At 38.5% G+C, this 16,579-nt stretch overlaps 1 protein-coding gene across 27 annotated transcripts in view; it reads right to left on the reverse strand.

Annotated features, from left to right (window-relative positions):
* Positions 1–16,579, reverse strand: part of PDE4DIP (phosphodiesterase 4D interacting protein) — a gene marked incomplete at both ends in the record, with an annotated part of 225,879 nt that overhangs the window by 56,717 nt on the left and 152,583 nt on the right. For 26 of the 27 annotated variants that reach the window (XM_082833039.1, XM_082833037.1, XM_082833035.1 and 23 more), the window contains 4 exons: positions 9,494–9,621; positions 10,739–10,851; positions 12,071–12,208; positions 12,602–12,718. In XM_082833039.1, coding sequence (XP_082689165.1) covers positions 9,494–9,621; positions 10,739–10,851; positions 12,071–12,208; positions 12,602–12,718 — 496 coding nt within the window. Of the gene's footprint in view, positions 1–1,617; positions 9,622–10,738; positions 10,852–12,070; positions 12,209–12,601; positions 12,719–16,579 lie in introns of all 27 variants that reach the window. The other variant, XR_014325983.1, reaches the window with a different exon arrangement.

Raw genomic sequence — 16,579 nt, forward strand, 5'->3', positions numbered from 1 at the left:
CTCTTGTCCAATGCCAACATCCTGTGCCTGAAGGATTTCCTGCACTGCTTTGTCCAAATGGAATTTAATCCGTTCTTCCATTCCCCAAAGATGAACACAGTCACCCTGGGGTGCAAACATCTATGCCCTGCACTAAGGAACAAGTAGTTGCAGTTTATGGTCCAGGTAAAGGTCTAGGGCAGTGCTGACCAATAGAACTTTCTGTGATTTTATGTCTCTGCTGTTGAATTCAGTAGGCAGTAGTCACATGTGACTACTGAGGACTTGAAATGTGGCTAGCATGACTGAGGAACTGATTTTTTAATTTAATTTAAATTAATTTAATTCAAATAGCCACACATGGCTGGTGGCTACCATATCAGACAGCACAAATCTAGGGCATTTCTTCTTCTCCACATCTGTTAAAATAAGGCCATTCATCAAATTTTAGATTGACACCTGTGGCCCACATTACTGATTTCTTCTGAAAGAGTAGGAATTTATAGTGGTTAATTCATTTGGAAACCAAAGAAAATCTACCGTGACACTCCCCGGGTCTTACAGAATCTGCCCAAGTTAGAGAATTTTGAGATCTAGTTCTGACCCTGGCCTCAGCAACCAACCTCTTAAAACTCCTCTTATGACCGCTGGGAAACCTGGGCCTCAAAGAGATTAGGTGGCTTGACCTAGGTTATGTAGCTACTTCTGGGTAAGAGCTGTGCGGAGATGGCATGTCTCTGGGCTTTCAGGCAGAGGCAACTCACTGTTCCCTCTGGTGACAAATCAGATCTTTGTCTCTTCCTCCAAGAGCAAAGAACCTGCTCTTGAGCTCAGACGTCTGTGAATGACAGGCTCTGCATGAATAATGAGCATTCACTACCCTCAACAGGTAAGGTGAACAGGGCCAGTTCACACTTACGTTCCATCTCTTGGCATCTGCAAGTTTATACCAGGGATTTGCAGTGGCCCAGGCCAATCTCATTAAAGTCCTAACAGCTTAATCTTTTGACTTATTCCCTGGTCTTTACTGTGGATGTTGTGTTAACTTTGGACTAAGGCACTACCCTATTCAATAAAGCCCTACTCACAAGGAGGCACCTTTACCATTCAGCATCTTTAGAGATCCTTGGCAGGCTGTGTATAGTAGCGAATTCCAATACTTACTTTTTCAAACCAGCCCTAGAACCATCTTATTCAGAACACTGGTTGTGTAGAGGTGAATGAACACACTTCCTAAGCTGTGGCTGTTTTGGAAACTCACTGAACCCAGGATGCTAATTCACTTGAGGACATCCCTATCATATTACGCTCATTTTGGAAAATCTTTCCCTGTACAGCAATAGAGATCAGCACGTTTTTCTCTCCCTGCAAAGAAAATGAATTGTCCCACTCAGTGATAGATTAAGAAAACACACTTTTCACATTGTTTCCCTTCTGAGTGTTGGACTAGAGAATGATCCTGTGGTTGAAGAAGGTTCAGCTCTATGAGGTCAGGATCCTCACCCCCATACCACTCTGGGCCCACATCCCATGATGATTCCTGTACTAGGTTCCAGAAGTAGGGTAAGTGGGGATTAGAAAGAGTGATTGTCCCTGGCCTTGAAGGCTTTTGTCTAACCCTTTCTACCCTCCACTTACCTTTGTCAACCTTTCTGAGGCCACATCTCCATCTCTACATAATGTTCTCTCTTTAATTCACTCTGGGGCAGGATACCATGATTTTGACTTCATCAGGAGTTAAGTGGAGACAAAGCAAAAATGCCCATTTCATCCTGACATTCTACTACTAGGGGTTTTGTTTTCCTCATTCATTTTTTCATCTAGCTTAGTCTGCCATATTTCCTTCAGGGCAGCTTTAAGGGTTGCTCAGCCCTTTACCAATCTGAATTAAAATGCTAAAGCCTTTTTTGTGTGTGTGTGTTTGAGGGGTAAAGTTAAAAGAAAATTACAGAAAACATTGGAATAAGTTATCCCACACAAGGTCCTATCTATAAGTTTATATTAGCCGTTCCTCTTTCTGTTTTTACCATTTCTGTTTTTTTTTTAAAATGACAACAAAGGACTTCTCTTTTGTGGAGGATACCCTTTTCTACGCTTTCACAAAGCAACAAAACACTGTCTTCAGAACTAAGTTGGAATAGTACTTTAAATTTCTAATTTAAAGGTACTATATATTGATGGAGTGCTTATGTTTGATAAATAAATAAAATGGTCTGCCACCTTTAGAATTTCTGAAAGCTAAGAATCTGTTTATTCAAATTTAACTTGCTTCTCCAGGTTTTATCTCCAGGATTAAGTTTTACATGTTAGACTGGAAATTTTATTAAAACCTTTTATTTGAGGCTTTGATGGTAGTTTCTCAAGTTGTGGTTCTTCCAAGTTTCTAGGCTCTGAACTACACATAATGGAGATGGTACCAAAACTTCCCTTTCTTAGATTTAGAAAATTATTTTCTACCAACTACCTGACTCTATAAAGTGTATAGAAATAAACTTCTATAATACTATAAAATCCTTGGGCAAAAGTTTAAGTGGTATGTAAAAACAAGGTCTTTTTTTTTCATCATTGAGGCAAAAATTCATACTTCTGTGCTTTCTAAATTGAGGATGGCATAATTATTGAGAACATGGACTCTGGAGCCAGATTGTCTAGGTTAGATTTTTGCTCCCATCATTAGATACGTGACTTTAGACAAATCACCACCTTTCTGTAACTCAGTTCCATCACTTATTAATTAGGGTTAATAGTAATATCCACTCCATACACCTGTCAACTTTCAAGGGTTTGGTGCTTCTGAAGGGCTTAGAATAGTGGTTGGCATATACTGTGTACTCAGTATATTGCATTATAATTATTGTTTTAAATTATTGTTGGTAAACTGGCCTATGGGCTGAAAAGTTGAGGGTAGAAAAAGACCGTAGAACCTAAAAGTACTCAGCAGAAGAAAATTCTATACCTAATGTTTTTACTGGATGATCTTAATTGAGTCTATCTGTACTTCTTCACTGCTGAATATGTTTCCCCAACAGGAGGTTTGAAGTAACACTCTTATGTTCTCCCTACTTTGCAGGACAGTTGAAAAAACACAGATCTATCAGTAGATTAAGATGAACTCTTTTGAATAGGTTTTACAAATAGGATTCATCATCATTAAATAATAACTGCCTTAAAACTCCATCATGCACAAATAAGCCTTGAGGGAAAGTCATGAAGTGTTATTTTAAATCTCAGTAATGAGTCCCAACTGGGCTGCAACAAGACCATATTCTCCAAATTCTACTCTACCATCATTATTGTTTCCTTTTTAAGCCATTTATACGCAACCAACAGAAAAGGAGTAATATTTTCCCATAAAGTTACTCAGAACATAGGAGTCCTATTTGACTAATTTTGAAAGGGGATTCAAAGAGCTAAACTTTACAGCATGAACAAGTTTGCAGTGACAAGCGCCCAGCTGTTTTTCCCTCAGTGCCAGGCTCTTATGTCCTCTGGGCTCACCTCACTTTCACTCCTAGGCACTCTGCCATGTGCTCATTACAAGAACTCTCACCTGTTCACGTCATGAACCAACTATTGATGACTTAAATATTATGATGCTACATGAGAGGATCAAAGAAAAAAGGTCTCCTATCAAACTGCAGTATTACCTGCATCCATTCCCTTCTGGACCATAAGAAAACTTTGAGATTTCATATAATCTTCCATCAGCTTCTGCCAAGAAATAAAATTCTTTAACTAGACAGATTCTGATATTGGAACTGAAGTAGCTAGAAATCTGTTGTCTGCAGTCAAGCCCCTTCATGGTATATCTTTGTCTTTAAATTGCAATATCTCTTAGGTACCCTTCCAGCTTACAAGCTTACAATTCAGAAGGCAACTGTTTTCAGTGACTTAAAAGTCTGTAATGTCAAGGAATTCTTCCTGCTTATGATCTCTTTTTTCCTCAAAGAACACAAGAAACAGGCCTTTCCAGGAATATACACAGGGACAGCACCACCCACCAAAACAATGGACTCCTCAAATTTTCATCCCACTTTCTACTACTCTCCTTCAGCAAGGAGAGCAAGAAATGTTTTCTGAAGGTAAAGTAGTCCATTTCACATTTCTGGGGGAAGCACAACGCTGTTTCTTTAGTCTCACTTCCTTGAGAGTAGAAAAATTCAGGTTTCTTCCTCATCCTTTAGTTAAATTTCCTGAGCCTTATTTGACTTGGAATTTTAGTACAATAATCAATAGACTGATTCTCCTATAAGGAAAAAAAAAAAAAGATATGAGCTTTCTCTGCTTTTCTCATAAATCTTTTAAGAATGAAACCAAATAGTTACTGTTTGGCCTTTGATAATTTTATTGGATCAGTGACAATTTTCTGTGTCTCAACTATAGCTGAAATTCTAACACTTATATATAAAAAAGTACACACTCCATTTCAGCACAAATGTTAACACAATTTAACACAACACAGTGCCATGAAGAAATGAATTATTTACAGCTTGTTTTGGTGGGGAAATAGTCCTAGAAATAATCTAGCACCACCACGTTACTGGATTAGTTAACACATCACTTCCTTCTTCATTTGAATTGTTATGAATCACTCTAATTTTTCTCAACAGCCCTAAGGCCAAAACTTTAAGTGGTAAAAGTAAACCTGCTTTTATTATCAAACTGATAGTACTTCATGGAAACAGACAGAAATTCATGGTTTATAAAACATACTTGTATATATACATGCCTCTAAAGTTCACAGATTGAGAGACAGGTTGGTATTTCAGAGCAGTGATTTTGATAATTGCAAAAGGAAGCACTGTATACTCATGTAATATACCAAAAACAAACCTACATGCATTTCCTAGACAACCATGAGTTCTCAAAGGGAACAAGGAAGTCCATTTGGTTCATGTACTTAATTAACAACCCTACTCTTCATATTACTTTAGATCAAACATTTTCTGATGTTGATGAACTTTCTATTTTATCCTTCCAGCTTTAGCAAGAAGAAAACAGTATGATAAAGATTTTTATTTCTGGAATTTGACTTTAAACAACAAAAAGGGAAAGTAATGCAAAAAGAATTAGTATGTCACTTTATAAGTTTAATTGTTCTTATTTGAAATCTGATAAAATTAGTATTGTCAGCTCTACAGTTTTATGTGTCCCTTCCACTTCCCATCCTTTGCTGGAAGCAAATTATAAATTTGCTTTATTTGGGAAATTTCTTTGGGAAATTCACCCTGGCTCAGTGATTACATAGAAAGAAGTTGAGAACTTACCTTCTGTCAATACTCAAACTACTTAAAAGCAACATGGTAGTCTTTCAATCATAATAAAAAAGGCTTAAAAAAGTTATTGCTCCAAAAGTCTAGTGGGAGGGTGGCCTTAAATCCATAGTCCAAAAAGCATTAAGATGCAGAAACTATTACCCCACAGAAATCACTCTGATGTACTGTCCCACTGACTCATTCCTTCTGTTTTTTAATTGGGTTGCCTTATATGCGGCTCCATATTCCCAGCTATTCTTTCTACAGTACAAATGGTTCTACACTACCAAAGGGAGAAGAAAAGCTCTCTGAGCTCTACCCCAAAGAGAAATGAGAAAATACTCTATATGATTGTATCTCAGAGGATGTTAGTATCTGAAAAAGAAAGCTAACTTCATTTATCCCACCTCTAGCGCCATTTCTGTAAGGCAGGATGGAAAATGGACTTTAAAAGTGTGTGGGTCACTGTATTCCTTCCCGACTCCCTAGGAAGTTTGTCATATATCCCTGCACACTGCCTGCAGGCCTCTAGAATTACTACTGAGACCCTAGTTGAAGAGGCAACTTGAGTTTTTCAGGGACATGAAGACTCTGTGACTTCTTCAAATAAAAAGACCAAGAAACCAGAAAACAGTAACTTTATCCTAACAACAGGAACTAGAGTTTTCCAATACTAGCTCAAGGAAAGCAAAGGTATTAAATTATAGTTTCCTCTAGGGCTTACAGTCCAAAGGGAAGTGACTTTAGGTAGGTCAGTCAACCTTTATTCCTCAATGAAAGGAGCAATTTGGGGTGTAATCTGATCTATTCCTTCTTTCCCTAATCAGAAGACTCTAGATCCAACGAGAAGACTGAAGCAGAGAGAACTGAAATCAACTTTCTTGAACTGTTTTGAAGCTATGAACCAAACCTCTCAACCAGACACTGAATTAGAAGCCTAAGTAAGCATAAAACTGATAGGTCTTTTATATATATATCTGCCATTTATGTATAATCTGTGCAAGTAGAATAAATGAAAGAACCTCCTAAGGAAACTCGTGGCTTGGATCTAATATCCTATCCAGGGCAAGATTTTCTTGATCTTTAACAGATCTCTCACTATACATAATGACCAAGACAAATCTTTTAAAAATATGAAGGAGGAACCAAAAATGTTGCTACCATCCACAACTGAATGAAGAGAGGTGGGTATGGGAGAGGGTTGGGTCAGGGGGGATAAGGATAGAAGTACACCCCATCAAAGTAAGAGGTTGACAATGTTAAAATAGTCCCATCAGGCCTTTTCAGAAAAAGTTATAACTTGGCTAAATAGCTAAAAAGAGAACACCAGAAAAATGTCGATTTATACTAGGCACTAACCATCACCAGACTTCAATGATATAGTTTAAACCTGTAATAGAAAAGAGTTTAGGGGAAATATCTGTCAAAAGGACTCCATTTCACTCATTAAATAAATCTTTTTGGAGGTCCTTTTCAACTCTCTAGCTCTAAAAACTATAGACTTCAACTACCCTGACTTCTTACAACCATTACAACCAAAAAGGAAATGTGAGAAAGACCAAATCCATCAATATGCATTTTTTTCAATTTAAGTTCTATGCTTCCAATTAAGCATAGCCTGAGTGAGAATTTCATTTCATTTTCTTTCACGCTTTTTATTCAAGCACAAGGTTCTATAAGCACACAATGCTTTATCTAAAATTATTGTAAGGTTGAAAAATGCCTGGCAAAAGTAGAATAATTCAGTAAGAGAAAATGTCTGTGCCCCTGAAGAGAGCATGGAATCATATTATAGCATGCTAAATATGATTATATGAATGATGTGGCCAAAGCATCCTCTATCTGTGGGATACAGAACAAAATTCATTAGAATCATGTTCTCTAATAAGATGCCAAATTACCACACAAAATTGTTAGACCAGCAAGCTCTCTCCAGTTAGCACTGTTTGCAAGCCCCATTCCAGCTATACAGACCAGAAAGTCAGTACCAGATTTTAGTCACATCTACGTTATCAAGACCAAACTTTTAATTTCTCTCGTGCCACTAAATCACCTAATTTTCTAAAATGTTTCCCGAGGACCAATATGAAAGGTAAGTAGCTATAGCACAAGTTGCTCTATCTTTTCAAGATCCAAATCAGGACTACAATTCACTCACTTTCTCCCCCAATCTACGTATTTTGTTCATTGTCCAGTAGGAAGTTGAGTTTCTCATTATTCACCCCACTACCTTAATATTTCTAACACTTAGCAACTGTTCAAGATAACAAGGGAAATTCCTATTCTCGTTGGAGAATGACAGAAGTAGTAGTTTACATAAATTACTGTAATCACTATGAGCCATTAGAACCCAAATATCACCCATGGTTGAATCTTAATAGGAAACTTAGAAAGTGTCATTGGTCTATTAGTAAAAATAAGGAAAGGCATTTCTTAAATGCCTTGTAATCATATGACAGGCTAGCCTTTGGTGGGGTGATATTTCTACAGCTCGATTACCCTCCTCTCTACTTCTACAATGTTACAGAGCTCTGTGCAGGAAAGGGTCACTAAACATTGGAAGACTAAGAAAAAAATGGATGATTCTGCTTATACTTCCAATCTCCTTTCTTAAATGACCCCTGTACCACCCAAAGCCTATTAAAACTGAAAAGCTTTCCATGAAGAGGAAAGCTTATGGCTACCAATCTTTTACAAACTATCAATTCTTAATCAGAGGATTCCATGGTGTTTCTCCAGTAGAATATTTTCTTCCCTGTCCATTTTAGAGTGACAGATGCTCTGTTACAGGCATGGCTAAGGTTACAGAAACTTGGACAGAATTTATAAGGTAAGCAAGCCATGTCAACACATGAATGTAAAAGAAATAAAAGTGTCATATGAAAAATGGAGGGAAAAAAGAAAAACCATTGTGCTCCACCTCGTTTAGAAAGGGTACTCGGTCACATTTATGGGGCTGAAGAGCCTCAATCCCTATTCACCAAATTCCATGTTTAAAAACTGAAACCTGAGCTTCTAATCTAGGAAATTAATTCCAGCAGAAGTAACAAACCTCATGGGTTAGCAAGGTTACAAAGTAACCTTGGTTACTTTTTATACTCTTGACATTTAAGATACCAGAAGTATAATCTCAAGGGCCCCCTTCCTTACATCTGTCATGTTGAAATAAGAAAGCATTGAGACTATGACCAAAACCTAGAAAGATGTGCGACATTTCTTTCTAAACTATTCAAACACGTCAAAGCCAGAAGCCTATTACTGTAATATGGAGAAATGCAAAAGCACTAAAAAGTAAAAAATACAGGACTCCATCTAGTGCCATTACCAAATGAAAAAAAATACAAGAAATATTTTCTTCTAGTCATAATGAGTTGTTTGGTGAAATACTGAATTTAAAAGGGGGCATTACGTTTGAAATTATCTTTTTATATAGAGAATTCTGACTCTCGAAGACCTGGGAGCTTTCTTAAAGTTGTGTTCTGACTAAATACTATACCCTTAGTTTAAAGAAAAAAATTCTAATGGAATCTAATCTGCATCTAATCTAATTTCGCTGTTATTCAATAATCAACTCTGAAACAAGATTAGAGGTAAAGGTTTACTATAAACACTTTAACAGTCTTTGCCTCTGCTCTTTAACTTGGCCTTCCGAATACTTTCAGTCTTCTATTGCAAGACTTGGGTTTGGTTACCTTCTGATAAGGATTACACCACTTTTGCAAAGTCATTCTTATAGGGTCTCAATCTCTTATCTCTCTCTTATCTTGAAACTTTGATTAAAAAATTGCTCTCACTCAAAGAGCAGGAGTTGATTGAATGGCAAAAATAATACACACGCATGCATTTATGACATGATATGGAACATATGAAATGGACTGTGAAAGTGGGGGAGGAATAAACTTTATTGGCCTGTAGAAGGGATGAGGGAAAAGAAGGAAGGGCTGGGGAAAAGAATGAAAACAGGTGGGAAAACTAAAATGGAATGATTAATAGTGCGCAAATATACTTTGTAACCTCCACGATTCAACTTGGAGACAGCTATGTACAGTGAAATACAGGTAGACTAAAGTGAGTTTCACTTTGTAGTTGATGCTACTTGTACCAGTTCTATCATTAGTAAGTCACTGTTTAATTCTGCCAAAGTCAGACAAGGCTCTCTGGTTAGTGCAAACAAGGGTCTCCATCCCGGGCTGCAGTCTGACCCGCCAGTGCTCAGAAGGCATGCTCGTGACGAACTCGCACACTTTCCAGTTCCCCACCTCCAATGGCGGCCAGGGTCTCCAGCCTGCTTAAGCGCTCCAGGCTTCTTCCAAGAACTTCTTCTAGCCGACTGCGTATCACCTGGGCCCCTTCTAGTTCCACCTGCAGAGTTCGGTCTCTCTCAGAGCTGATTAAACATGCCATACATGGAAGGAAAATGGATTAGCCATCAATGTAATGAGTCCATAGATGCTTCCAAAGAGCCATCAGTGCCACTCTGAGCCATGAGACTTTTGGAGTAATTGTTCTCTAGGACACAGTAAATGAATGTGGTCTTTGTTGTGGCCCTTGTGTTCAATGCTGGTAGATTAGCAAGGCCTGTTTTCTGTAAAGTTTGTCCCTTTATCCTAGATTCTGGGCCAATTTGACATAAAATTATAGTTCCTAATATTTATCTCACACCCTTATAGCCCACTAAGAGAAATTTCATTTTTTAACTAAAAGCGTGAGTTTCTGTAAAGCCAAAACCCAGCAAAAACTAAATGCAAACTGAATCGATATTGAGCCAAGTAGGGTCGCTACTGAAGATATTCGTTTTCTCATTTGTTACCGAAAACTGAATCCAGTTCACAAAGATGCAGAGATTCTTTATAAAGTAACACACATGGTCCTATTTTACCTTTCCTCTGCCTTCATTTTCTTGAAGGAGAAAGAAAAAAATTTTTTTAACTCAAAAATAAATTAGAAAAAACTGAATAGTAAAAGAATAAAAATTAGGAAAGGGAGAAAGGGGCTAGGAGGGAAGGCAGAATAAGAAAAAAAAATTAAGGGAATATAAAATGAACGAGAAGGATATAATATACATGACCAAAAATCAAGAGGTACAGGAAAATAGATTCATCATGATGGCTATGAGTAATCCTGGGGTAATATTAGCCACAACAACAATTATATCTTCTTCAGTTATATTCAGTGAATATCAGTGCCCTTTAGAGTCTTATAATGAAGCAGCCTTTAATAGGACATGGATTAGAGAGAGGAAAGAAACACACAATGAGTGCTTACTATATGCAAGCATTATTTTAGACACCTGACACGTCTCCTCATTTGATCTTTGCAATAGCTACATGAAACGGATGCTACTCCTGACTTAAGATTTAGACACTGAGGCTCAGAGCAATCCCTACAACTAGTGACAAGTCGGGTAGTCCCAGTTATGATTTTCTTTTTCTCCCTCCTTGTATACTGTAAGCATCTGCACTTAATGAGGAATAAAAGGAAAAACAGTGCAGTCACTCTCTTACCTCTCTGGATGGGCATGGAACCTCACGAGACTGCTGTAGAGCTGTCTCTCTGCTTGTAAGGCCTCATTGAGCCGACTCCGTTCATCTACCAGTCCTTCTAGCATCAGCAGCAACTGAGGGAAAAAGAATAGAAGCAACATGCAAATAGACATGAAGCCACAGCTAATCCTGAGAAAGAGACCAAAAGAATGTATTAGCATGAACTATGACTCAAAAAGCTCACTATCTCATTACTGACTTAACCTTTCTATATATAGTATGTTACAGTTTTCAAGTCAATGCCATATTATCCTTTTTTACCTTTAAAACTCTATCGGGGGCTTCCCTGGTGGGTGCAGTGGTTAAGAATCCGCCTGCCAATGGAGGGGACACGGGTTCAAGCCCTGGTCCAGGAAGATCCCACTTGCCGCGGAGCAACTAAGCCCGTGAGCCACAACTACTGAGCCTGCGCTCTAGAACCCGCGGGCCACAACTACTGAGCCCGTGTGCCACAACTACTGAAGCCCGCACGCCCAGAGCCCGTGCTCCGCAACAAGAGAAACCACCACAATGAGAAGCCTGCACACCACAACAAAGAGTAGCCCTCGCTCCCCACAACTAGGGAAAGCCCGTGCGCAGCAACGAAGACCCAACGCAGCCAAAAATAAATAAAATAAAATAAATTAATTAAAAAAAAACCCTCTATCAGGCAGAATTCAAATATGGGAGTAAGAAGAAGAAAGAGGAGAGCGAAGCCAGAAGGATAGGCAAGAGGCCAAGAAGAAGGAGTGGGAGAGAAAGCAAGGAAGGGCAAGAGGGAAACATACAACAGGACTTACTAGTACTCTTCATTCATTCATTAAACATTTATTGGGCACCTTCTATGTGCCAGACTCTGTTCTAAGGAGAAGCTTACTATCTAGTGGGGGGAAAAGACATTCATGAGTCACAGACACATGTCATTGTGAGCTACAGTAAGTGCAAAGATGAGCTACGATAGTGCATAACCGCAGAGATCTATTTAAGTGAACTGGTAGAGTTTAAAAGCTAGCTTGGAATGAGATGAGTAGTTAGTGAGAGAGATGATAGTGGAGACAGGGAGGAGTACAGGCAAAAAGGTCATTTTAAGAAGCTTGGCATTAAAGAGAGGTCACATATGGGGCAGCAGTTACAAAGGAACTACACGTATGAGAAAACAGCATCTGTGGCTGCTACTGACCAAGGCAGGGAGCTTTAGAGCACAGATTTTCTATGAAATTCCACCAACAGACACCTTCATAAGTAATTGAGATTGACGGCTCGTTCACTGTTTATCTCACAGTAAAAAACAAGGTTTGTAATTCAATAACTTACTTGTTGTCTTCGGTTTCCGGAAGTTTCCTGACCCTGTGATTCTACTGAAGCAACTTTTTCCCGAAGAAGTAAGACTTCTTGGGTCAGGCGTTCCATAGCTGGTATGTCTTCAGGATCAACCAGCTGCATTTGCAGGTCCTAAAAGTCAAAAACAAGTATAGTAATAAAAATATTGGGTTGCCCAAAAAGTTTGGGTTTTTCCATAAGATCTTATGGAAAAACCCAAACGAACTTTTTGGCCAACCCCATAAGTCATAAAAACACTATTCGGCACAGGAACAAAGTAACAAATCTCTTGAAATAGTCTGCTATACTTTAAGTGGGATATTAATAAGCCGTATGATGGTAACAATAGCTTCTTTATGAAATCTTAGCAACTCTGACATAAACCAGAGAGAATATGTCAATATCAAGAGGCTCAAACTAACAGTGCATAAGAAGACTCAATGTATCCAAGTGTTGTCTGAAGATGCCCTACAGGTATTCTGAGCTGTAATCATTTCCAATAGTCTTTAAAAAGCTTTGAGAGACCTTTATGAGGTCTTCTTTAATCTGTATTGTCCTGGTCAGGGACTCCATATCAGCGGCCTGCACCTGCAGCTCTTCCTCCTGCACAGCCATCATGGACTGCAGGGCGGAGAGTTCCATCTGTGGAGAAAGAAATCCTGAAGTCAGTGGGTAGAGGAAACAATACGTGTCACAATTTCATTTTAACGTTGAAGCAAATGCTTTTCCATATCTTATCAGCCAGTAGTGCAAATAGAAACTAGAACGTGAATAGTGCGCTACTGGATCAGATCAATAAACTGCACTGTGCAGTACTAAAAGGTGTTTCATGGGAAGTTGTAATGTGGTTTTAATGATATCCTCCATCTTTGTTATTAGCACTACAAAACATACCAAATTTGTTTAATTAATGAGTTTATTATACTACTTTAAAAAATGGGTTACCATTAGCAGATGCAAGAATAGATGTTTTTCTTTACATAAGTATTTCAGCTAAAAGATTAAAAAAAGACCGAATATCTCCATTTTTGCAAGCCTTAATGAATTAATAGAGGCATCGATCATCAATATCACAAGAGATCACCAAACATTACACACCTCCTGATGGAAGAACACACCACCACCTATGAAGAAGTCCTACCAAAAGTTAACACTGTAGGCCCTAAACGTTTAATGTTGTATCTTTCATCTCTCCTCACCAGAAAACGACAGCCAAATATTCGATTATGACAAATTTCACTAAAAATCATGATAATTTCCACAGCTGCTAACATTTACTAGGTGCTTATTACTGTGTTCCAGGCCTTATAAAAAATACTTTGTATATATTTAATCCTTTTAACAAACCTAATGACTTGGCTTCTGCCCACTTTTTCAACCTCAGTATGAACCATTTTCTACCTCATTCATGGTTTTCTAGGCACACTGGACTTTTTCTGTTCTAGGAATGCCAGACTTTCTCTTGACTCAGAGCCTTTGCACCTACTATTCCCTCTGCTTGAAATATCTTCCTGAGTTGCCTCCTTCTCATCCTCGAGTCCCAGCTTACACGGCATCTGCTCAGAGAAGCATTCCTCTAGCATTCTATCTCAAACGGTCCCATACATGTTACTTTCTATTATTTCCCTCATATCGCTTATGACAGTCTGTAATTGTATTATGTGTTGTCTGAATCTCCCCAGTAGGAATTAATTACATAGGGTCAGAGACTTTGTTGATTTTGTTCCCTATTCATCCCCACCACTTGCCCTGGCTTAGAGAAGGTACCGATATAGCTGATGAATGAAAGAATGAGTGAATCCTCCCAACAACCCTACAGAATAACTACTCTTCTACTCCTCCATTTACAGATGAGGTGACTGAGGCTGAGAGAAATTAAGGAACTTGTTCAGAATCAGAGCCAGTAAGTGGTAGATCCAGAATGTAAACTCAAGGAAGTAGAGTCACAGCCACCGGACTATGTCTTATATGCTTCATGGTAATGGCAAGTTATTTGTAGGTAAACATTTCAAGGAAATATTTTGAGATAATTTTTTTAAAGTAGTTGTGACAAGTGAAGATGGATGACACACAGCTAGTTTAAGGTGTAATCAAGCTTCCTAAAGGAAGCAGCACCTTTTCTCTTAAGTAATATAAAACGTAAGTTATAAGCAACAAAAATTTTACTTGTGTATCTTCTTTTTTTTTCTTTAATAAATTTATTTATTTATTTTATTTTTGGCTGCGTTGGGTCTTCATTGCTGCGTGCGCACTTTCTCTAGTTGTGGTGAGCAGGGGCTACTCTTCACTGAGGTGCGCAGGCTTCTCATTGTGGTGGTTTCTCATGCTGCAGAGCATGGGCTCTAGGTGCGCAGGCTTCAGTAGTTGTGGCATGAGGGCTCAGTAGTTGGGCTCGTGTGCTCTACAGCACAGGCTCAGTAGTTGTGGCGCACGGACTTAGTTGCTCTGCGGCATGTGGGATCTTCCTGGACCAGGGCTTGAACCCGTGTCCCCTGCATTGGCAGACGGATTCTTAACCACTGCGCCACCAGGGAAGTCCTACTTGTGTATCTTCTAACTCCATCAATGCTTATAGAATCACTGTGTGGGCTTATGATGGTTTATAACTATACAAGGGTATTTGATGATTCTGGGCTACTGCAGCAGATTAGGAGGAAATGCTTCTCCTCATATTTCCTTCCCTGTTGAAGGAGCTCAGTTACTGTAACTCCTGACCTCTCTCCACCCCTTTACTCACTCAACCCTGGGCAGGCAAAGGGACTTAACAGTAGACTGGGGAAGAATAAACCAAGCAAGCTTGACCTAGTTCCACCTTTCCTCTTCTTGGGAGACAGCTGCCTGTAGGAAGCCACTGCTTCTCCAAAGGCAAGCTCTTCCCCACCATGCAGAATGGTCTGCTGAGGCCCAGCGTTGCCTGTCTGGGCAGATAAGTCTACCTAATTCTGGGGATTGGCCAGCAGGCCCACTTGGTTCTTGCATTAAATTCTCTATGTAAACCTTTATCAGTAATACAGTTGATAAAGTACCAAACTACCTGCCACTATTTTATTTCATTTCTCATTTTGTTCAGATCTTGGGTATGGAAAAGGGGGTGCTCTTAATTATTAGGCTCTCTTCAGAGACCTCTGCCATTTTATATCGAGGTACTTGCACCATTGAAGAAACATGAAAACATGAAGAAAAAACATTATTGCAGCAAGCTAAAGGTCTGCGGTCAGATAGACACGGGTCTTACATCTTGGCATAATCTCCCGAACAAGGCAATTTAAACTGAGCTTCAGATTCTTCAACTGTAAAATGGGAATAATATCTACTTTTCAGGGTTATGTGAGAATAGAGAAAATGTATTAAAGTGCATGGCATATAGCAGGCAATCAGTGAATAACTATTATTACCACCACTACTATTATCTCAGGGGGGTAGGGGGAATGTTGAAAAATCTGGGAAAATCTATATGGCTTTGGTAAATACCTAATATTAGAGGAAATATGATAATGAAAATACATAGCATTGAATTGAGAAGTTGTAGTTGATTAAGAACATACAGACGTAAGCAATAGAGCTAAATATAACTCACTCAAAACACCGAGTTTTTTCTTATAAATATTTTTCTTCAAAATATTCATTTATAGTAATTATAATTTTATGATCCTGAAAACAGGACAAAACCAAAAGTAACATTACTCTTAATTGAGTATATGTGAGATAAATAGGAACAGCATGTGGAAACTAAATTATCTGACATGATAGTGGCTAGGGCAGAACCAAGAAAAAGGAGGGGAACTAGGGGATTTTTTAAACTAGTATTTTTTAAATGCCACACAATTTCACATCCTCAAAACTTGATTCATATAACTCCGTAAGGAGAAATATGGTAGTGAAAAGAGAAATTAGAGGTACAATAAGATAATTTCATCACAAATATGAATGCAGGTTTTATATTATAGATGTAACTATGACAAAGAGGTAGAACAAAACTGAGGAGCTATACAGACTAGCCAGGTAAACTTAATTTAGGAACCCATGACACTGACCGATCTAAAATAGAGGTCATAGTAACATAAAGGCTTTCAGTTTTAGTCTATAACTCTATACTGTGGACCTAATGCTTCTTCTACATCATAGTACAAACAACTAGCTGTATAGGGAAGAAGAAGTGGAAGGGATCCTGTAAGGCTGAGAGGCCTCTTCTAAGAAAATTGATGAAACCTCTATGCTAGAAATAGAACATATGAATGGGAAAAATTATCTGCTCCAGGAAATGACTTCTTAGGAAGTGTTCTGAGTCACAAAAGACTTGAGTTTAAATCTTAGCTTTAGCATTTTATAGCCATATAACTCTTCCCCACCTCCAGGTTTTAAAACAGTGTTTCAGCTTCTTCATCTATAAAATAGGGCCAATATGACTTACTTAGCAGAGCTGTAAGTATTAGTGCTAATTTAAGTATCCAGTACAGTGCACTGCATATAGCAAGTACTCAATAAAAGTGGGTCCTTCTCAAA

The sequence above is a fragment of the Leucopleurus acutus genome (genome assembly GCF_964270905.1).
Source record: "Leucopleurus acutus genome assembly, chromosome: 2".
Lineage (NCBI taxonomy): Eukaryota > Metazoa > Chordata > Mammalia > Artiodactyla > Delphinidae > Leucopleurus > Leucopleurus acutus.